This window comes from Microcebus murinus, chromosome 3 (genome assembly GCF_040939455.1).
Source record: "Microcebus murinus isolate Inina chromosome 3, M.murinus_Inina_mat1.0, whole genome shotgun sequence".
Classification (NCBI taxonomy): domain Eukaryota; kingdom Metazoa; phylum Chordata; class Mammalia; order Primates; family Cheirogaleidae; genus Microcebus; species Microcebus murinus.
In genome coordinates this window covers 22,302,996-22,326,666 of record NC_134106.1, presented here as the reverse complement: position 1 = coordinate 22,326,666, position 23,671 = coordinate 22,302,996, and the positions used below count along the sequence as shown (strand labels likewise).

General features: G+C 40.6%; 1 protein-coding gene across 2 annotated transcripts in view; it reads left to right on the top strand.

Moving 5' to 3' along the window:
- Positions 1–23,671, top strand: part of RBKS (ribokinase) — an 84,822-nt gene that overhangs the window by 49,656 nt on the left and 11,495 nt on the right. For both annotated transcript variants that reach the window (XM_076000640.1, XM_020288631.2), the window contains exon 7: positions 327–515. In XM_076000640.1, the coding sequence (XP_075856755.1) occupies positions 327–515 (189 nt within the window). The remainder of the gene's footprint in view (positions 1–326; positions 516–23,671) is intronic.

The following is a 23,671-nucleotide window of genomic DNA, read 5'->3' as shown; positions in this document are numbered from 1 at the left end:
AAATACTTCAGGATGCATCTTCTAAGAGTAACCACAATACCACTATCACATCTAATAAGATTATCAATAATTCCATACTATCATCTTAATATCCAGGCCGTATGTAGATTTCCCCAGTTGTCCCAAGAATGTCTTTTATAGCTAGTTTTTGTTGTCATTGTTATTGTTGCATTTTATTTATTTTCCTATGCCAGTATCTATCAAGGTTCTCATTGCTTTGGTTGTTATGAAAAAGAAGAGAGACATTTTCCAGGAAAAAAAAATCTCAAAGTATATCCAGGGCACTTATTTTCACCACTGTTTCTTTCCACTTTTGTGTGTTCCAGGCTGAGATTTTAACTGGCCTCACGGTGAGCAGCGCTGCGGGTGCCGGGGAGGCTGCCTTGGTGCTCCTGGAAAGGGGCTGCCAGGTTGTCATCATCACCTTAGGGGCTGAAGGATGCGTGGTGCTGTCACAGACAGAACCTGTCCCAAAGCACATCCCCACAGAGAAAGTCAAGGCTGTGGATACCACGGTAGGTTTTAAAATTTAAGAATCTTTTTTGGCCCTTGAAAATCGTTATTTAGTTGCTAATTAGATACTGCACCTGAATTTTTAGATAACATGATAAAGGCCTAGGAGGGGATATGTTAGAAGAGAATAATCAGGCAGGAAAACTGTATCTTAATCCCTCTCTAACTCACTGTTAGACTTTATACAAGTAATTTCACTTCTTTGAGCCTCAGTTTCCTCATCTATGAAATCAGAATACCAGTAAAATTATACCTACAAGTCATGACACAGAGTAGGAATGAAAAGGAAACAGGTTAGAAGAAAGAATCCTGCTTCCTCTAAAGCTAGGGAAATAAAAACTATTTATTTATTGTTACAACTCAGAAGTGCTGGTCAGGCAAGATGGCTCATGCCTGTAATCCTAGCACTTTGGGAGGCCAAGGTGGGGGGATTTCTTGAGGCCAGGAGTTTAAGACCAGACTATCTCAACAAAAAAACAGAAAAAGTAGCCAGTTATGGTGGCACACGCCTGTAGTCCTAGCTACTCAGAAAGCTGAGGCAAGATGATCTCTTGAGCCCAGAAGTTTGAGGTTGCAGTGAGCTGTGATAACACTACTGCATACCAGCCTGGGTGACAGAGAGAGACCCTGTCTCAAAAACAAACAAAAAAAGAATTCAGAAGAGTTAACTAGAAAAGTAAATAAACTTCAGGGACAAGAAACTGTTGAGTTGAGGAAAATTTAAATTTTAGGGTTTTTATTTATAAGAAACTGATGAATAATTATTTATAAAATATATTTTGGTTTGGTTTTACTCTGAGACGTGACGTTAAGATGTGGGTTATTTATGAAAAAAGAAGCCTGAGGGGACTTGATGAAGTTATGGGTATGAATATGCTTTGAAAACTATGTAAGTGCAAGAAATGCTTATGCGACATGAAATTAACATCCTGGTTGCCTTTCAAAATGTGCTTTCTTGGGTATTTGATAAATTGTACTCAATGTTGTTATTCTCTTCATTTTTAGTCATTTCTGAAACCATTAGGTTTTTTTTTTTCTGTTTTATCAAGAACAGAAATCAACCCTCCATTAGACTAAAACTACTCTAAGTCCTTAGTCTTCTCTTGCTAAAAGTGAAATTGAGCAGTCCTCAAAGATGTCAGACCTACATGGATACACAGAAGTGGCTCAGCCTCTCTACCTTCAGTGTCTGTTAGTCACTACTCCTTTGGTTGTAAGCACCAGAAACACAGCTCAAACAGGCTTATCCAGGAAGGGGGGGGGGGATCTGTTTGGTGCACATAATTGAAAGGTTTGAAAATACAGCAGAATGCAAAGACTGAACCATATCATTGGGACTTGCTGTCTCAGTCTTTCTGTGTCAGCTCTACTCTCCTTGTAGTGGGCTAATGAACTCGGGCAAGTCCTCTCTATGTGGTGGTCCCTGGCAGCTCCGTGTCCCACACTGTGCCCCATGACATGTCCCCAGCCCTGGTGTCAAATAAAAATCAAAGAACTCTTATCAGAGGATACAGAAGTGGACGCTGGTCAGACAAAAACAACTCATGCCTACCACAGAACAGTCACGTGGAAATGCACTGCTTGGGCGTGGAATTAAATTAGGAAAAAACTAGCCTTGGAAATGTTCAAATTCAAATTAGAAGTAATTATCTCCAGAGTAATTTCATGGAAGGGTTGGATTTCATAGATCCTGACTGATCACAACTTTGAGAATATTAAATATAGCAATGTACAGTAAGAAAGTTTTCACATTTTGATGATACTATCTTGTGCCCTTTCATTTGGATTGTTAGCACTTGCAGTTAATTTTTAGGTTTCAGCAAAGTAAAATGGTTTGGAGGATAAAAGATCTAAAGTCCACATCCCCTTTGTTTTTCTGTGGAAATAACCTGACAGAGTGGAAGGGCTCTGACACTCAGGAGACTGGAGGTCTAGTCCCTGCTTCTCCTGAAAAGCTGTCACTTTGGCAAGTTGAGTAACTTCACAGGGCTTCTGATACCTCACCTGTAAAATGAACCCATTACATTAATACTGTGAACCTGCAAAGGGCATGGTGGGGAGGAAGTTGGGGAACCTGTGACCTTAAGGCCACATGTAGCCTTCTGGATCCTTCATTGCAGCCTTTTACTGAATCCAAATTTTACAAAACAAAGCCTTTTATTTTTATTTTTTTTTAATAATTTTTAATATTTTTAATTTTTTTTTCTTTTTTGTTTCACATGCTCTATTGTGCTAGAGAACAAAAGCCTTTTAATAAAGGGATTTGTTCTGTGAAATTTGGATTCAGTCAAGGGACTGCACTCGGGGATCTAGACCAAGGCCACAGGTTCCCCACCCCTAATTGAATTCTGATTACATGCCAAACAAAAGAAAAGAAAGAAAGAAATAGTACAATATCTAGTGTATTTGAATATATCTAGAGATTTTTAGTTTTCTTGTGGAATTTGAGATGAATTATTATCTAAGGGGAAAAAAGTATGATTAAGTAAATATAATATTTGTATATAACATGGCTATAAATGCATAGTCGTGACAACGTAAATGCCAATTCTTGATTTAACCAGAAACGGAGATTATGATCATATTGTGAAGACAGAAGGACAAACTGAGTGTGTATTTGTGTGCACGTCAGAGGACAGAAGAGATCTAAATACTCATCTTCCATAGCTGGAAGTTAAGAAATATCTAAAACTGATTTTTTAAAGGGGGTATAAACATATTACCAAACATATAAGATAAATTAGAGGAAAACACTAGAGGAATTTAAAGTATTTGCCATATGGAAATGGGAATGGAGAAGGATCAGGCATTGACACTTTAAGATTTGTCTTTTTAAACTATGTCTATGGATGGCTTTGATTTTAAAACCAAGAATAATAACACACCCACTAGGAATGAGCTATAATAAAAAACAGATAATAAGTGTCATCAAGGATATATAAAAATTAGAACTCCTATATTACTGCTAGGAATGTAAGATGGTTGCAGCCATTTTGGAAAACAGTCTGGAAGTACCTCAGAAAGTTAAATATAAAGTTACCATATGACCCAGCAATTCTGTATACCCAAGAGAAATCAAAACATGTGTCTACTTAAAAATGTATACATGAATGTTCATAGCAGCATCATTCCTAATAGCCAAAAATTAAAAAGAACCCAATGTTCATCAGCAGATCAATGGATAAAGAAATTGTGCTATATTCATGCAATGGAATATTATTTGGCCATTAAAAGGAATACCGGCCTGGCACAGTGGCTCAGGCCTGTAATCCTAGCACTCTGGGAGGCCGAAGTGGGAGGATCACTTGAGGTCAGGAGTTCAAAACCAGCCTGAGCAAGAGCAAGACCTTCTCTCTACCAAAAATAGAAAAAATAAATTAGCCCGGCATGGTGGCACACACATGTAGTCCCAACTACTAGGGAGGCCAAGGTAGGAGGATCGCTTGAGCCCAGGAGCCTGAGGTTGTAGTGAGCTATGATGACATCACTGCACTCTACCCAGGGCCACAGAGCAAGACTCTGTCTCAAAAAAAAAAAAGGAATACTGATACATGGTATGATGTTAGTGAACCTTGAAAACATTATGCTAAGTGAAAAAAGCTAGACACAAAATGTCATGTAATGTATGATTCCATTTACATGAGATGTCCAGAATAGATAAATCCATAGATACCGGATATAGATTGGTGGTTGCCAAGGGCTGGGGGAAGGGAAATGGGGAGAAACTGCTTAATGAGCAAGGAGTTTTACTTTGGAGTGGTAGAAGTGCTTGGAAACTAGACAGGGTGGTGGTTACACAGCATTGTGAGTATACTAAATGCCACTGAATTGTATACTTTAAAATGGTTAAATTATTAAATAATAATTTTTTATTTCATCATATTATGGAGGTACAAATATTGTTAGGGTTACAAATATTGCCCCTGCCCCCTAAATAATAAATTTTTAAAGGAATTAAGTATTGATTGATGCCATGACATGGATGAACCTTTAAAACATACTAAGTGGAAGAAGCCCAACATAAAAGATCACATTGTTATGATTCCATTTATATGAAATATCCAGAATTGGCAAATCCGTAGAGACAAAAAGTATGGGGTTCCTTTTTGGGGTGATGAAAATGCTCTGGAATTAGTGGTGATCGTTGAACAACCTTGTGGATATACCGATAACTACTACAGTGGATACCTTTGAAGAGTGAATATTATATGTGAATTATATCTCAAACAACAGCAACAAAGCCCACCAAGGCCCTTCAGTAAAGAACAGATATTCTTGTGGTAAAGACTATTCCACCAAATTGCTCTACTGAATATCCTGGAAGGGCTCTCCGCATCCCCCAGTGGAGCGGAGGTGACACTGACAGGAAACCAGGGTAGTTATTTTCTGGGCCTAGAATCTCCTTCATCTTTTTTATACTATCTTTGTCCTCTCATTATTGAAATTCTTGGCTGTTCCACACACAACTGCTCAGCCTCTTCATAAATCTAATAACAAGGAGATCATTCACACAGTGAGGCGAGGAACTCCCGGGGAGGCATTTTCTCGTGAACAAATGGGCTCCTTCACTTTTCTGTCAGGAGAGGATTACTTGCTCTCAGTCGTTTATAACCTTCTCGCTTTTCTCCTAACCCCTTATTAAGAAGTCAGGGGTGACATGGATGGTGGAAACATCCTGAGTTAGTTGGCATGTTGTCCACTTGAGACAGACAGCCTGCTCCAGGAGAAGCCATTTCCCGTTCTACGTCAGTGCTTCTTCCAACTGCTATATTCAGTTTTGCCTCACTGATAATAGTTGAATATATCACTTCTATTTTTACATCTGTTTTCCCCGTTGTACTAGAGTGAGATGATGGCAGTAGCTGCAGATGTCCTCCGCTCAGTTTGGAAGACGTGACAGATGTGTCTCTTTTCCCATTTCTATATGTTATGTGGATCTCAGCCTCAAAATGACAGGGCATGCACGTCCTCCCTCTGTTCCTTTCAGCCTGCAGGTTAGGGGCTTTGTTCAGAATTGCGTTCAGAATTGCACTGAATAAGCACTCTATGGTCACAGGTATACACATAAGCATGGTATATTTTAGGATTATTGTGCTAGCGTGATATAATATATTGTAACATTAGTTATCCCTGGCTTATGAATTCTGTAAAATTCTTGATATGTAAATTACTTTTCTTTACGTAAATGGTTAAGTCCTAGAATCTACAATAACACTTGTTTCAAGAATTCAGCCCATAGGCTAAATCTGTCTTCTCAACAATCACTCGCTTTATAATAATTCATTATAATTCAGGGTATATATGTAAGCTGCAAATAAACAAAAGCCAGGAGCATGGGGACTCATCTTCTGTATTCTGTTTTTGTTTTTGTTTTTTTATTTTAGAGACAGAGTCTCACTCTGTTGTCCAGGCTAGAGTGCAGTGGCATCATCATAGCTCCCTGCAACCTCAAACTCTTGGGCTCAAGCAATGTTCCTGCCTCAAGCTCCCAAGTAGCTGGAACTACAGGCATACACCACCATGCCCGGCTAATGTTTTATAGAGGCAGAGTCTTGCTATGTTGCCCAGGCTGGATTCGAACTCCTGGCCTCAAGCAATCCTCTCGCCTCAGCCTCCCAAAGTGCTGGGATTATAGATGTGAGCCACCATGCCTAGCCCATATCAATGTTTTATCTAATAAGTGACATGTTTCCTTCAAATTTTGACCTTGCTCTGTTGATACTGCCACTATGCAAAGCACCTTTGGAAATCCTCTTTTAGAATTGCCTTGACAGCCTCATCATCACCTTTATCCCACTAATTACTTTATTGGTTTTTTTTCTATTTATGAAATTAATATATGCTTGGCGTTCAAGAGGAGAAAGAGAGCCGACAACATAGAAAGGCATAAAGGAGAAATCAAGTATCCATGATCCTCCGCCTTAGAAGTAACTATTAACCTGTTGGTATAAAGCCTTCCAGATTTTTTTCTGTGCACATTCATATACTTTTGAGTATCTCCTAACAGCAAATTTGAATATTTGCAACATCAGAGGATAATATATGTAATTATGAGAGGCCTCTACAATTCAAAAAGAAAAGAAATACTTCTCCAGAGTAATGTAAATAGGCAAGTCACTGAAGAAAAAATACAAAAAAAAAAAAAAATTAAAGAAATGAAATAATGCTTAACCTCATTAGAAATCAGGAATGTATAAATTAACAGTGAGGTCCCCTTGATTGTCTATAAGGTTGGCAAAAATTTAAGATGATATCAAAGTCCAAACAGATTGAAAAACATACTCTTACATAATTCTGGTGGAAACATAAATTCGAACAATGTGTCCAGAGAGCAATCTGACAGTACCAATTTTTAAAATATACTTTACCTTTGATCTAGTAAATCTCCTTCTAAGAGTCTGTCCTGGCCAGGCACAGTGGCTCATGCCTATAATCCCAGCATTTTGGGAGACCAAGGCAGGAAGATCACTTGAGCCAGAAGTTTGAGGCTATGGTAAGCTATGATCAGGCCACTGCACTCCAGCTTGGGTGACAGAACAAGGCCCTGTCTCAAAAATAAATAAATAAACTATCCTACAGAAATGCTCACATATACAAATATTTATACAAGAATATTTATTTCAACTTTGTTTACAATAACCAAAAATTGAGAAGACAGATCTACATAATCATCAGTAGGAGGAAGTTAAATAATAACAGTGTAGCGTCATTTACTTAAAAGTAACTTTCTAGCTATCTATAGGTACATGCATATTTTAAAATCTAGAAAAAACTCACTCAACTTTTAATGCTCATTATTCATGAGAAGGGGAATAGGAAGGGGGAAGGTGTTATAAAGAGGATCTCCACTTTCTGCTCCATATTCTTCTGAATTGTTTGAGTTTTTCCATCAGCCTATATTTTTCATGTATTTTCTTGCAATTTGGATTACATATGACTTTAGGACATGACCAAAAGCTTATTTGGAGCCACCTCTAGCAAGTATGATAGGTGACATCATCTCTCCTATTCTATACTGGGCCTTATCTTAACAAAGGAGCCAATGATTGGTCAGAGTTCATTCTTGATCTCACAGAAAACCTCTCAAGCATCCCAAAGTCTCTTTGTAACTGGGCTGAGTGCCCCTTGACTTAGGATAAATTGTGAATGGATAGACTCCTGATGCCAAAGAAATAGATCTCTATTACCTTTATGCTCAAGGCACTTGAGGCTCCTTAAGTTTGGATATTTTACTACATACTTTGACAAGTATTTTTTTTTCCTTAATCTTTCTAAAGAAACAATTTTCCTCAAAAATATGTTATTTTATACAGTTCCTGTTGGAAATATCAGAATAAATGTCAAAGCGTCACTGTTTCTATTTGTCATTCAAATGTACAGCAGATCTTCAGAGAAACTTTCCTCATGTTCAGGATTTCCTTCTGAATGAATCTGCTGGTATATCTCAATTTAACTCTTCAACCCTCATTCTCACAATTAACTTGGATCTTAACTTTGGCTTTTGCCACACTTCTTGGTCTTTGGCTAATGAATTACCTGGAGAATTTGTAAAAAAGATCAAGGAATAGGTGACACCTCGTGTTTAGGTATTTAATAGCTCATGTACTTCATTGTTCATGTACCTCCTATTTGAAACAGTCCTCAGTGGAATCGCTCATGAGAGATAGAGGAACATGTGCTATGAGATAGAGCACAATGCTATGGACTGAATTGTGTCTCCACCAGAATTCATATGTTGAAGCCCTAACCCCCAATGTGACTGTATTTGGAGATAGGGCCTATAAAGAGGTAATTAGGGTTAAATGTGGTCATGAGGGTAAGGCTCTGATCCAATAAGATTAGTGTCTTTATAAGAAGAAATACCAGAGAGCTCCCACGCTCTCTACGTGCACACAAAGAAGTCATGTGAGCACACAATGAGATGAAGGCCACCTACAAGCCAAGAGAAGAGTCCTCAGAATGAAACCTACATTGCCAGCACCTTGATGTTGGCCTTCCCAGCCTCCAGAACTGTGGGAAATAAATTTTTCTGTTGTTTAAGCTACCCAGTCTGTGGTGTTTTAATATGGCAGCCCTAGCAGACTTAATACATACAAGTAAGCAAGATAACATGCCTCAGAAGTGACCTAAAGTGAATGCTGGAAAAATCGACTGTTCTGTAAGGAGAAAATAATCAGAAGCAAACTATCAGAATCAGCTTAAATCACCTTTTTGGTGAATTACCTCAAAGGTTTTACATACGGCTCAGCTGTAATCATCAGCCCCGGTGCAAGTGATGTCCTGAGTTCTAATTCTAATTTAGCCATCAACTGGCTGTGCTGATTTGGGCAAATGATTGATTATGTTTGGGGCTCAGGTGTATATACAAACATGACATGTCTAGAGTAGATGATCTCTGAGGCACCTTTGACCCCTGAAATTCTTTGATTACTTGGCCTCTGAAATTAGATTCTTGAGAACATGAGGATTCTTTGAGCCAATAATAAAAGCTGGGCTCTACATGGTGCCAGCAGCATGCTGGACTCTGTGCATTACTGCACATGCTCAGAGCAACCCTGCAAGCTGGGTTTTTGCCTGTTTGAGAAAGAAGGAAACTATGGCTCCCAAAGGTTATGTGACCTGCCCAGGGGCATATAGCTGGTTTGAAAGAGTCCAGATGATTCTAGGTTGGTCAGTCAGTTGGTCTGTTCGTCTGTCTTCAACAAGCATGTACTTTGTACCTCACCACGCTGCCTCTTGATTTGGTGACAGTCTGCCTACCCTTCACTCTTTTTCCTATTTGACATTCTAGCACTGATTTTCCTTGTCACTTGTCATGAAACAGGCTTCTATAATATAATTGCTCCTTTTCTCTAGATCTTCAGAAGCTGCCAGATCTTAAAAAGGCCTTGCTTACTTTGTGCAGTACACTGCAGCCTCAATTAAATGAAATAATCTGTGTATACCCTGAAAACAGTGCCTGGCACATGTAAGTGCTCAATGTTAGCTCTTGTTAGTACATCCCCATATATCTAATTGTTCACTTTACCACTTTGTGGATCATTTTGGGGTGCAAGATAGCGTGTACCGTGAGCTTACATCACTCACTGTTAAGTAGAAGAGATGTTACCTTGGCTCTGTACATTCCTGGAGAGGACCCAGGTGCCATGAGAGGACCCAGGTCCCATTGCCATGCAATTCCAGCTGCTTCCCATTAGGGCAGGGAGCTGGACTACATGGACAGTGGTGTGGCAGCATCATGCCCATTCCAGGTAGCAAAGGTTCTGCCACAACTCGTGCCTATTCGTTCTCATCCTTGAATGATCAAACCTGGAAGAGGTAAACCACTCTTAGACACTATAACCAAATCATCTTTTCATTAAACTTCTTTAACCACTTAGGAACCAGTGTCGACTATAGTCGATAGCCACAGATAAACTCGCACAGCGACTTTAGCCGACAGCCATGATATGAAGGCGCACAGCCAAGTGTCGACTTTAGCCAACAGCCGTGCTATGACTTTTCTAACTTTTCATTTATCAAAATAAAATTGTGAACATTTAAAAATAACGTAATGAAAACATATATGTATATGTTACCTATTCTGATTTACATTACAAGTCAAGCTGCCTGTAAAGTAAAACAAGCTTTCAGTGCTTTCAAGCTTTCCTCATCACACAAGAGCAAAACGGATTCGTCATCAATGGATTCCTCGTCAATGCACAGCACAAACTATTGTGCAGACTATTAATGCCAGCTGTGAGCAAGGTTTCTCGGGCAGTGAGCGCGGTACCGAAGTGGTTAAATAGGAGCTTGAACTGCTAAACTCTAAAGGCTAGTGAAATTATGATTCCTCTTTTTGACATTCCCAAACTAGCTTTCTAGTTGAGGAGGAAAAACACTCCTGCCTAGCAAACTCCTGTTTACCGTCAGAGTCCAGCTCAGAGAGTTCTCTTTGGGTAACCCCTATGCTTAATACAATACTTGGCATATAATAATAATAACAGGCCCTCTGCAAATAGTGAAAGAGTTCTATTATAGTTCATTCTGGGACAGTAACTAGTTTGATTATAAGAATCACTTAGCCTACCCAAGCTTCAGTTTTCCCAGGGGACTAGAGGACCTACAGAATTCCTTATATCCTTAAATTCTACATTTAAGATGCCTTAGAGAACAAACAAATCTTAGATAAAAATGCTCTTTACAAATGATTTGAAAACAAAATAATTATCCAGTTTTCCACTTTAAAAAATATCCTTAGATTATTTTACCTACAGTCATATAAAAGCCAGGCCAAAAAAATAAGTTACAGAGAGTAAATGACACCTTTGAAACTGGCATCAAAGAATAAAAAAAAAAAAAAAAATGAGGTTCTGAAATAGCCCTCTTAACCTTAGGAATGGTATCAATTAAACTCTCTGTGTAAACTCTGCCAACTCCACCGGCCAAAAAAAGATGAAGAAGCAAAAAGAAGATCACTGACTGTAAAGAAAGGAGAGAGGACAAGGTAATTGCCAAAGCAACTGACAGACAGGCACAAGACACCTCATGCCCAGGGGGCCCTCTTAGCTGTATTACATTACTTCCACACCAACAGATCACCTTGTTTATTAGCTAATCAAGCAGAATTCAATATTTTAAATTATCTTTCTTGATCTTGCATGTGATCAGTTGAAAACCCAGGGCTCTAAAAATCTAATTGTAACTGCTTACCAGAAATGTCATCTTTACTTTGAGGAATTGAACCAGGGCCAAATGCAAGGCTGTTTTTTCTGTTTTCCCAAGATACTGTCCCATAGCTAGGACTGGATGTGCATGTACGTGTGCTAGTGCCTGACATCCCTGAGGGGACCTGGACCCCCGGCCCTGCTTCAGAACTCAAATATGGCCAGAGACTGAAGGAAGAACATGGTGATGGAGAAGAGGGGCATAGAGGTAAAGGTTGAGTGTAGAGAAGAAACAATTGTTCCGGCCTTAGCAGAAGTCAAGAGAGAAAATTATAAATGTGGATTTAGAATGTTCTGTGGGCCTGGACAGGAAATAGCCCCTCTGCCCAGTAAGAAGGGATGGTATAAGGTTGTGGGAGCTTTCTTACCTATCTACGATTAGAACTTCATTACCTCTTAGCTTCCTACACCTAAGCCCCTACACCTAAGCCACTCCTTAAGTGCCTTAGACATGGCGTGATAACATGGTAGTGAGCCAGTGGTCTGCTCCATGTCCATTTTCCTAAGGTGCTATAGTGCTGTTCTTGGGAGCAGACCTGCCAGGGCTGTACTGTAGGTCTTCTCAGTGGCTACCATTAAGTGGTAGTATTTCTTGGGTAGACCTGAAATTATGAGGTGAGAAAAACATCTGGAGCCAAACTGTAGAGCCCAGAGAGTTGGAGTCATGCCCATTCCCCTTAATGCCCATTGCTGATGGTGGCGGTGGGCAAGGAAAAGGAAGAAGAAGTGTGTGGTTCATAGCTTGCTGAACATCTGTCTGCCCTTCATATGAAAGTGTGTGTGTGTGTGTATGTGTTGTAGGTTAGTGGTGTGTATATTTTGTGTGTTACCTATGTTGATGGCATGTACTCTCTGTGAATAAGCTATTAGTGGCATGAATGCCATGTATTTATGTGTGCATGTCTATATGAACAGAATGTACTATAGTGGGACAGAGTTTAAAGAGGCAACTCTTTAAAGCAAGCCACTCTTGCTTTCCTCCTCCTACTTCCATTCCATATAGAAGTGCTCTATAGTATAGTACAACCCCTGAAAAAACTATGCAATTTGGAGATAGAAGGAGTCCAGAGGTTAGGTGAAGTACATCTCCCCTGAGAAACTCTCTTAAAACTGAAAGTTTTAAATTCTTTTCTTTCCTTGGTCAAAACAAAGCAAAATTGGGAAAAGAAAGTTCATAGTTACATCTGCTAGGTGACTTCCCCATGGCGATCCTGTTCCCAATTAGAAGATCCTTTTTCTCCACAGTCTTCTTTTTTTGTTGTTGTTGTTCTTGCTTGCTTGCTTTTTTTTTTTTTTTTAGCATAGAATGTCAAGCAGAGTCTTTTCTTTAACTTTTAGTTCTAGCATGTAGGAATCTAATTGTTTAGATTAAGCTACAAGTGACTGTAATTTGTATCAAAATCCATATTTACGATTAATACTTCCCTCAGTAGTCCCAAGATGAATCTCTTCTTTCCTTCTTTCCTTCTCTTCTTTTCTTCTTTATTTCCTTATTTGATTTTTCCTTCCTTCCCTTCTTCCTTCCTAAAATTATGAAATATTTCAATTATACTGAAAAGTATAGAAAATAATATGAACACCCACTGACCCACCACCCAGTTTTATTAATTTTAACATTTTCCTGTGTTTCCTTCAGAGAGGTTTTAAGAAACAAAATATTACAAACACAATGTGACTCTTTGCTTAAGATTCAGCCTACAGCAGAACCTAGCTTTTAGGTACACATTTAAAGAGAATAATAGTATTGCTTTGTAAGAATGCCTTTTGCTCGTTGTCACTCTGCAATTTCACTACAATGAGTCCAGATCCGAATTTACTTTTATTTATACTGCTCATGACTCTTTGTTCTTCCTGAATCTCAGTATTTGTGTTTTTCATCAATTCTGAAAAATTCTCAAGCATTTTTCTCTTTTGTTATTCCCTCTCCCCTATTTTCTATGGGATTAAATGTATGTTAGACCTGTTAGATATATGTTATACCTTCTATTCTTCATGTCTTTTGCAATTTAAACTCTTCCTTCATAATTTCTATATTCTATTCTCTCTGTGCTATGCTCTGAAATATTTCTTCAGGTCTCTTACCCAGTTTATTAATTCTCTTAGCCATGTCTAATTTGTTTAACCCATTTTTAAAATTTAGTAACCATATTTTCCATTTCTAAACATTCTATTTGGTTCTATCTGACACCTGCCCATTCATTGTTCATATGATATATTCTTCTTTTCAAATTTCTCATTTTATCTTTAATCATTTTAAACATATACCTATACTTTCTTTTAGATGACTCTGTTGTCTGAAATTGTGAGAGACTATTATTTCTAATTGCTTACTCTCTTTCATAGTAGATTGTTTTGTCACGTTTTATCATTTGGGGCTGTGAGCTTATCTTCAGTGATACTTTATGAGAGTCCTACATGGTCTATGTTGAAGGTATTTCTTACCAGAGAACTCTTGCCTTTGCTTTTGCTAGCTGCCCCAGGAGTGTCTGTAGCTGAGAAATGCTTTTATTTTGATCTCTTGGCTTGTGAATTTCTGATCACACAGACAGTATAAAATTCAAAACCTAAAATGCATAAGAATAAAATCAGGGTTGCAAAGTCTCAGTGGAGTCAGGATTCCTTGCTGTTTCCCTAGCTGGCAGCTCATTCCCCACCCCTACTCCTACCCCCCATCTATCCTTTCTATAGGAGACTTAGTTCTAGCACCCCACTTTGCTTGGAACCCACCTTTTTTCTAAACATAGGCATTAAAACCCAAGCCCCAAGATTATCAAGACCAGCAAAACTCTTGGATGGCCCTAGTTTATACACTTACCACTCTGGTTTTTAGTTCCCTCTCCCATTTTTGAACTCTGGGAAAATCCTCTATTTTTTTAGATACACTTATAGTAATGGCATTTTTGTTTTATCCTGGAGTTCCAAGTATCTTGTAGAAGGAGGGTTTTCAGATCTCTAGGCCACAACATTGCTACAAAGAGAAGTCTAAATAGAGTTTCTTCACAGTGAGTGATCACAGTCAGGATCCTCAGGCTGCCTTTCATCTTATTCTCAGGACATCCTGGTAGTTCCAAGTTGAATGAAACAAAAGTGGCCTCTAGAACAGAAAACAGTTCTTTAAGAAATGGAAAATGCCCCTGTAGGAAAATATGGCAAAGTGGGGTGAGGCTCACCCTACTCTACATCTGTTTATTTAGCACACTTTGAGTTTTCTGCATACATGCAGCAGGTATACACTGGCATAATAAGATAGTTCCTGGCCACAACAAGCTTGGGATTTAGAAGATTACGTAGTCCATATGGTCAGAATGAGAAATACCATAGCAGGGACGTCCCCAAGGTGCTGTGGGAGCACAGTAGAGGGTCCCATTGAGTCTGAGGAGCTGTGGGGGAGGATAAGGGAAGGAGGTGAGCTGGAGGATAAGGCAGAGGCAATAGCTTATGAAATGGCCTGGAAGCTAGAAGGAACGTGGCATGTTTGTACTTCTTCAAGTAGTTTTATTTGGAAAGAGCTTGCAGGAGTGGGGAACCTGTGGCCTTGGGGCCACATGTGGCCTTCTGAATCCTTGAGTGTAGCCTTTTGACTGAATCCACATTTGAAGTTTAGATTTGGTTGGGGGGCCACACTTGTGGATCTGGAGGGCTGCATGTGGCCTTAAGGCCGCAGGTTCCCCACCCAGGAATGGGTTGTGAAGGGCTTCGTTTGCCACATTTGGGAATTTGCACTTTCTTGGGAGGGCAAGAGGGAGCCATTGGAGAATTTAAGCAGGGGATAGATTTGATCAGATTCATACTTTATAAAAAGATGAATGTGGCTGACAAGACTGGAGGCAGGGATAACAGTCCAGAGACTATTGTGTTGATCTGGGGGAGGGGTGATGGCAGCTTGGACTAGGGAGGTGCTTATGGGGATGTTGAAAAGTGAGTTGAGAGCTCCTAAGAATTCAGGGGACATAACAGTAGTTCATTTTTTTAAAAAAGGGAGAAAACCAAGTAAGATGGTTATTTTATGGTCAAAACAAACAGATCATTCTGTCAGTCTTAGTGGTTTTCAGCATGTTTTTAACTCCTAACTCACCTAAAGGCTAATAGCTACTCCCAGTAGAAAGAGTTCATGTCATCAGTGAGTCTCTGCAGACAGCACAGAAAGGCGCCTATATAATTTACAAACAGTAAAAATCTCAGGTGATTCTTATGTGCCTTTCCATTGGGCATGCCTACCTGCCTACCACCCTCATTTTAGGAACTCACTGATATGTGCAATGGACAAGCATTTGGAGCAGAAATATATCCTTCGTTTAAAGTAAATGACGGTTGAAGGAAACTCTTTTGCAACATGATGCTGATTCAAATATCTTGCCCTACCACCTGCACCTGAGACACTAGCTTATTCCTGGCAGAAGCACAGCCTTCACATAACTATGCATCCTTCCCTGGCAAAGTGACAAATCAGCCAGTATGTGATGAACATAGGTTGTGTAGACAAAAATACCAGGTGCACCGGCCAAGGCATACACAGTGTGTCAGGAATCATGCACACCAGCCTTCAGTACAGTTAGGGTCACAGAACAATTGCTCAGTTCATTCTTTCATCATCACAGTGCAGACCCGGCTCAAGACCCAAGAGTGAGGCAGCCACTGTAAGGAACCAGAAACATTATAAATAACCAAGAGAACCTTTTATAACAGCAACTGCCTGCTGATTTTGTGGCCTAACAGCTCAAGCAAAAAAGAATATAAATACAATATTGTGCAATGACTAATGGCTCAAAACTTTGTGCATCAGCAGAAGTGGAACCTGTGGTTGGTGCTAATATTATCAAATGCCTTTGCTGTTAAATAATCTGTAGTTCTATATTATTTAGCATGCATTTTTCATGGAGAACAATGATTTTATTTCAAGTACCTCTCACTGAAATAAAAAAGCAGCTGTTAAAAGATGAACATTTGGCAGAAAATGTTTTAGTGAATCTTTTGTAAGATACTAAATCATATTGGATTAACTGTTTTCTGTCTAGAATAGTGGAGTCACAAAGAAAAAAGAGTGCTGACCACAGAAGGCAAGGCCAATCTTTAGAACCCAGTGAATCACTAACAGACGTTTTAGTTTTAAGTGCCATTTATTCACCAATATATATACAAAGCTTTCATTAATATTGCCTGAAGAATGGGCCCTTTTAAAGTTCATTTTTAGCTTGCACTCAGGATTCCACTTCTCTTTCATTAATGTGGAATTCTTTAAATTATAGAATAAATTAATCCAACGTAGACATTTTGGCCAGAATGGGATTTTCAGCCAGTTTTCGGTCTCCACAGGCCATTCTCCTGTGCAGCTCATAGACAGCAGAGCAGCAAGGGCCTTGGCCAGGAGCAGCGCCTGCGCCAGAACCTGGAGAGAGGCTGGAGCAGCCCCTCTGGTCTCCTGGCCCGTGGCCCACTTCCAGGTTGACAGTGTACCTCACATGTTCTTCAGGCTGATCAACCACTGGCCAAATGAGGGGTGTGCCAGTGGGTAAGTGACATCATGACATGGCTGTTGGGCATGGCCAGTTTCAGCCAAAGAACATTATGATTGAGCTGCTTTAATGTGGCCATATTGACTCAGGGACAATGTTTACATTAAGTTATAAGTAAAATATGACATTCTCTTCTTTTTTAAATGAATCAAGCAATGTGTGGAACAAACAGCTTCACCTTATCCCCAGTCCTCATTCCTGGGGTGAAGTGGGTACAGATTAAAATCCACAGAAGGGTTTTCAGTGATGGCTCAGCGTTGCTTATGGGGTGAGGCTCAGGCCTGGGCTGACAGTGGAACGAGGTGCAAAAAGGGGGGATCATGTCTGTTCTGTATGTTAGTTGGTACTATTAGACAGCATGTCTGCATTTTTTACATGGTCATTTTGATGCAAGTGTTGTCTCAAAACAGCTTCATCAAAATGCTCCACTTCAGTCCCAGTGTGACTGGCCAGCCCAGAGCCCATCACAAACCGATGAAGCCAAGAATGGACTTGAGACATGGTTGGGCTCCAGAAGGAGCCAGCACATGGCCTCTGTCAATATGAACCATTGGCTGACTTGGACCAGGAGCCATTTGTCACCAGTAATGGGGCCAGATCTGTTTGTGGCACCAACCTGTCAGGTAGCCTGAGCATCACAACCAAGTCCATTCATGTGTGAAGGTTGAGATGACCAAAACACACTACATCAGGCCAGCGCTTTCTTTCATCTTTAACTTGGGCTTAGATGGAATCCCAGTAATGAATCTGTACTCTTACAAGTGGTTACTAAATACTTGTAGGGTACTAATAAATGAAGAATCTGGCAGTTCTGGGGTGAAGTTTTTCTTGCTCTGTAGTAGTTGAAGTTTAATCAATACATAAAAATTGAAAGAGCAGTGTCATTTTTAATACCACTTTGTAAATGTCCCTTTGGGCAGTGAAATGCTGCCCCGAACATATCTCAGCCCCACCTTCCTTTGATTTTACACTCAACCTCCCATTGATCCTTCCGTGTTCTCATCTGTCTAAATGAAAGAAGTCTTTAGCCTCATAAACCTCATTCCAGAAGAAATACATAATTCACAAGAAATACTGATGTCAAAGAAGAGAAGGAACACCAATTTGTGTCAGCATCTGCTGTAAATTAAAGAGGAGTACAAGGAGAGTTTAATGTAATGTAGAATTGAAATTAAAATAGATCCAATATTTAGGCAGTCCTCGCCTCATTTTTCCCTGCTGTGACATGAAGGATTGACTTTCTCTCAGCTTAAGTACGTAATGTAGTTCATTTTTTTTCTTTTCTGCTGGGATTTTTCCCCCCAACAAAATGTTGCATGTTTATGTCTGGCATCCAAAATTATATCTTTTCACCCTTTCCATTCCATTCACAACAGAAAAATCAGGGTAGGAAGAGTCAGTTCTCCCCTTATGTTCTGCACCCTCGCATTTGCAGCATAGAGAGGACCTCTGCCACGCCAGTGTGACTAGTTCAGCTGTTGTAAATAACTATTAATTCTTCCTTAACACAGTACTGATTCTCTCTAACGTGGGTATCATCTCCATGGTTTCTTTTTTCTTAACTGGAAAATAAAAGGTTGATAATGAACAACTCACAATGAAATGTGCAAGGTGTTCTTATACATACTCATGAGAATTCTTTAGCACACATCCAAGAAGAGTGTTCTCCCCTGCAAACCAGAGAACATTTTGTCCAGTCAAACTGCCATCGTTCAGAACCTCTTATTATTTGAATTTCCACCAGAGCTAGAGTTAATGTTGTTCTTTACAATTGCTCCTGGTTTTTTGCCAGTGGTGGAGTTCCCTAGTTTGATACCCCACCTTAATTAGTAGTCAGAAGTAAATTCCTTAGGATAGTGGCTCCCAATGTGTGGCCCAGAACCAACAGTATCAGCATCACCTGGGAACTTATTGGAAAATGCAAATCCTGGGCCCACTTCAGATTTAAAAGATCAGAAATTTTCAGGGTGGAGCCCAGCAATCCATGTTTCAACAGCCCGCACAGGCAATTCTGATGCTCACTCAAGTTTGAGAACCACTGGCTTAGATGAAATTGTGCTTCCATTGAGGATATTCAAACATGTGCTACAGATCTTGAAGGTGTTCTGAAAGAGAAGTTTCAAAATAGTTTTGAACAAAGTTTGAACACCTGTATGGCTTCCCCAGAGGATTGCTTTAAGGTGGACTGGGCTTCAACTGAGGTGTCCTAGTTCTACCACCTAGCCATTTGACCTTGAGCAAGTTCTTACACTTAGTTTCTCATCTGAAAGATGAAAGACCCTCTCTACCTACCTACCAGGATTGCAATGAAATTCAGGTTGAATCACACCTGCAAACATGTTCTGTAAACCAGAAAGTGCTGTGAAAAGGTAAAAGTCATATCACTCTGCAGATGGGATTCTGGTAGTCCCGGCATTATGTCAGGGAAATGTGTGAGGAAAGGCCTGTATTTTGCATTTCCCTGACCAGATCCACCTTTTTGTCTATATAATGACCTTAGTGGATGTGCCTCAGATTCTGCCATTTCAGCACTCCAATTCATCTGATATTAAAAGAGGAAAACCATCTTGTAGCTAGGGCTAGAAAATATACCCACTTTCAGACATGCTGTTCCCCATGGGGTCCCAGGAAAGCTCTGTGATGAGCATCGTGGCAGACTGTGTTGTGTGGATACTGAAGCTCTCGTGCCCAGACTTGGCACACGCCAGCAATGCAAGGGTCTCTCCTGAACTCATCATTTCATCCCTGTGCAAAGAAGTCCAGACCTTCAAGGAGGAAGCTAAGTGTCCATTGCCACACATTAATCATTGCAGAGAGACCAAAAGCAAAAGCCCTCAAGCAAACCAAACCTATAGAAACCAAGATTTACAAACCAAACCAGTTCATGTGTCTGTGTTCAAGAAGAATGTGAGTGGATTTTTACTTTAGAGATTAGCCTTTACAAACAACTTCACCATCGGAATTCTTAAACTGCAAGCTCCCAGTGCATTTATAATTTAATTTGAAAATTGTAGAGACTCTTTAGTGAACACTTCTGGGCAGGAAGGAAGGAAGCTAAACTTGTTGCCTTAGTGCTTATTGGGAATGAAGTTTTAGTAACACAGAGCAGTCTCTACCAGGCCACACCACTTTCACACAAAGTGCCAGCTAAAATCAAGATTAGGAATATGACTGGTTAATTGTGGTTAAGTTATTGGTTAATTATGGAATAATAAGCTATTGGTTAATTATAGGATTAGAATATAAAATGATTTTGCTCAAAAATGTGTGCCTGTTTAACAAATCTCTAGAGACAAAGTAGATTAGTGGTTCCTAGGCCTGGGGGTTGAGGGGGAGTAATGGGGGGTTACTGTTAATAAGTTTGAGGCTTCTTTTAGGAGGGATGAAAATTTCTAAAATTAGATTATGGTGATGGTTGCTCAACCCTGCAATGATACTAAAGAACATTGAATTGTATACTTTAAATGGGGGTATTGTATGTGAATTATATCTCAAAGCTGGATTTCTTTTTTTGTGGTTTTTTTTGTTGTTGTTGTTTTATTTTTTGTCACATAGCTAATAAATTATATAGCCAAGAAAATAAATTCTGCCTATTTAAAAGACAGAAATAAAAGTAGTATCAAAACTTTGTTGCATGCTGTTCCATACTTGATTAATATAAAATAGTGATCATTTGAAATACCATATTAAGCCAGAAAATATTTGCTCTTTCTTTTAATTACAGAGTATTTTTAAAGTGGACTATCTTAGCCTAATAATTGAAATCTACATGTCATAAATCAAGATGGCTGATAGTAGAATGCAAAGTCATGGATATTTGCTACATAACAATTTGTCATGTTCCCTACAGATTTATTTAGAATAAAAATCAGCAGCAATAGACAATATGGATAAGAAAAGTGATTCTCTCTGTCATAATGCTCATAAACCTATCTGGTTAGGGAAGGCTAGAAAGCTGGGGTTGGGGGAAGGATGTGATCTCATCCTTATGATGGAAATAGGCACTGATTAAAGAAGGTCAAAATATTCATATTTGAGCTGTGGAACTGGGCTCTTGTGTGAACAGCATCATACCTCATGGTATATTTACCAGACAGACCCTTCAGTCCTGTCTGCGTAGGAGAAAACCTTTGCACTTTCCCACCTTGAGAAGAGAGGCCAGGCCACGCTGGTTCTCATCTTGTTAAATTCCTCACTCCAGGGCTTGGGCTTCCCCAGGACTCACTGGTGGCTGTGGAGACATAGATGAAGCTGAACAGGAGAGCAGCTCGCCGGGAGATGGAGGAATTTCTGGCTCAGTGGGAACAGAGCAAGGAGCTCCCAGCGCCAGCCTAGCATGCCTCACAATTTAGAGTTTGCTGGTCAGAGCTTAACGCACCAGAAGGCCCTACCTGCTTCAGTGTTTCTCAACTTTTTTTCATTATCACCCCACCCCAAATAAACTTTTAAGTCTTTTTTTTCCCTAATCACCGTCCCTCTTCCCCTCGTGAAATTTTAATACCACAGATATACCATATATACACACACATATACACACATAAAAGCTCCTTGACTTACAATGGGGTGACATCCCTATAAACCAATGATAAATTGAAAATATTATAAGTAAAAAATGCATTTAGTACACTTAACCTACCAAACATCATCTTACGGTTTACACTAAATGCATATGGCTTTCACACCATCATATGGTTGAAAAATCATGTCAAACTATCATCAGTTGGGGACCATCTATAGATACACAACTTGTATATGTTTATGTACTGTGGCCCTTTGGAGAGCCACAAACCATTGTAATATCTAAGATTTTTTTCACACCCCTACCAAGAATGGATTTTTGCCCCCTTGGGGGAGATATAGCCCCAGTTGAGAATGCCCGCCCTGGATAAACCAAGGCTCTAGGCAGGGCCCTTCTGCTCACTCTTTGAGCGAGTAGTGAGGTTGGTCACATGGATAAGGTGTATCAGGTAGCCCAACGTCCATCACTAACCAGTATAGGGCCCAGCCTCAGATTGCTGCACTGCACTGCACTGCACTGCTAGAGGAATGTCCTGCAAAACCACGTTGTTCCCACACCATCTGTTCAGCCTGCCTGCTGGCGTCCTACCTCTGCCACCACCTCCTCTCCCTGGGCGGCAGCGTCTGTCCAGTGGCCAGCTCGCTGTGGTGGCTAACAGAACGCTTCATCAGCGCAGCAGGGCAGTGGAGGTGTGGGGCTGTCCCTGCCAGCAGGTGATCCCCTTCCTGTCCTGTCCCCCAACCCTGCCCGCCCTAGCTCTTGGCCTCCGCCCAGAAGCCTCTCTCATTGTTCTCCCTCTGCACCTTCTCCCCAGATGAAAGCATAAGATTTACCAGACTTCCCCAGTCTTGCACTGACTGGAGGATCTTTATACTTTTTACATTGCTCCCACTCGCAACCTCTTTCAAGGTCTCCTAAAGTATCTGCACTTCCCCCACAGGGGAGTGGATTTCAGAGACCCCAGCACACACTGACGACCACTGCTAGAACTCTCTGGAGCCTGGCCCCTTCCTAAGCGAGGGCCACAGGACACTGGCATCCACCTCTTCCTGGCCGCAAGTACATTCCTGGCCAGCCTTATCCTTCTGCACTGAGCTAGGTGCATAAAGCCAGTCACAGCATAAACCCCTGGCCCTAGGATGGTGACCTTCTTTGCTTGTTAGAACCCTTGTCTGGCCCTTTCTGACCTAGGTCGTGGGCTTTCACTTTCAAAAACTTGAGCAAAGTAAAGGGGCCTCTGCGATAATACCATCTCCCGTACCTTTGTCTACCTCACCTTTGCTGAACACCTGTTCTGTGCCAGGCGCTGTGCCAAGCCTTCTCACATACATTATTTAATTCAGCCTTTGCAATAGCTCTATGACGTAGGTTCCCATTGTACAGATAAATAAACAGAAAAGTTGTGTAACTTGCCAGAGGTCACCCAGCTAGCAAGTGGTGAAATCAGGAGTTACACCCACATCTGTCTGACTCCTGACTCTTTACTGCATTGTCCCAGTTGAGAAAATAATATCCAGTTGTGTGCATAGAAATAAAAATGACAGACAGGCTTCACTGCTGGTGAAAAGGCAAAGAATGTAGCACTCTTAGAAGATGACAGGACTAACAAAAAGGCTGGGCCAGGATTTAACACCGGCTTTGTTTGCTCTTTCTGTGCCCCTTCCCCAGGGTTCATGACACCCACATCTCCTGCCTGGCAGCGATTAACCCTTGGAGGACAAAGAATGGCTTTTACATTCTCAGGCCAGGTGTGCCTCAGCCTTCTGCAGACAGGAACAAGGCAGAAGCCCCATTCTTAGAACTTGGAAGCCAGAGCAGGACTGGCCCCCAGGCCAGCCCAAGGGTGAGCCATCTCAGCAACTGCTGCAGCCCTCCTTGAACCATGCTCCCCTGAAGAAATTCTGACCTAAACATGGTGCAACCAGCAAGGCCCGCCCTCCAGGGGCAATCTGGTGGCCCCAGCATGGTGGTAGGAGGTAGCAGGAACCCTGGCGGTTCACTCTCTCTCCCTTTCTTGAACCCCTTGCAATATTCTTTTTTAAGAAGAAACAATGCATTGACTTGTGACTTAGTCATGTTTCATCCCATTTGCTTTTCCCTGGCTTCTAAAACCACAATCATGGCTGAGGAATTCGCATCCACAGTGAAGGCTCTGAAGAGCTTTGTGTAGGGAGAGGTTTTGAAAAGAAAAGACAGTGGTATCTACTTGTCAGATGGAATGTGTTAAGACATCGAGGAGGAATGCAAGGGCTTTAACTCTTAGAGTCCCTCAGCAGTTTGGGTAATGAATCATCCAGCCTGGGTACAGATTCCTAACCAATGAAGCCTCAGGGATGACATCATTCTTGCAAGATTGTCTGGGGTCTGTTGTGGCCACCTAACAACTTCTTACCTTGGGGCTTTTCATCACATAGGATTGT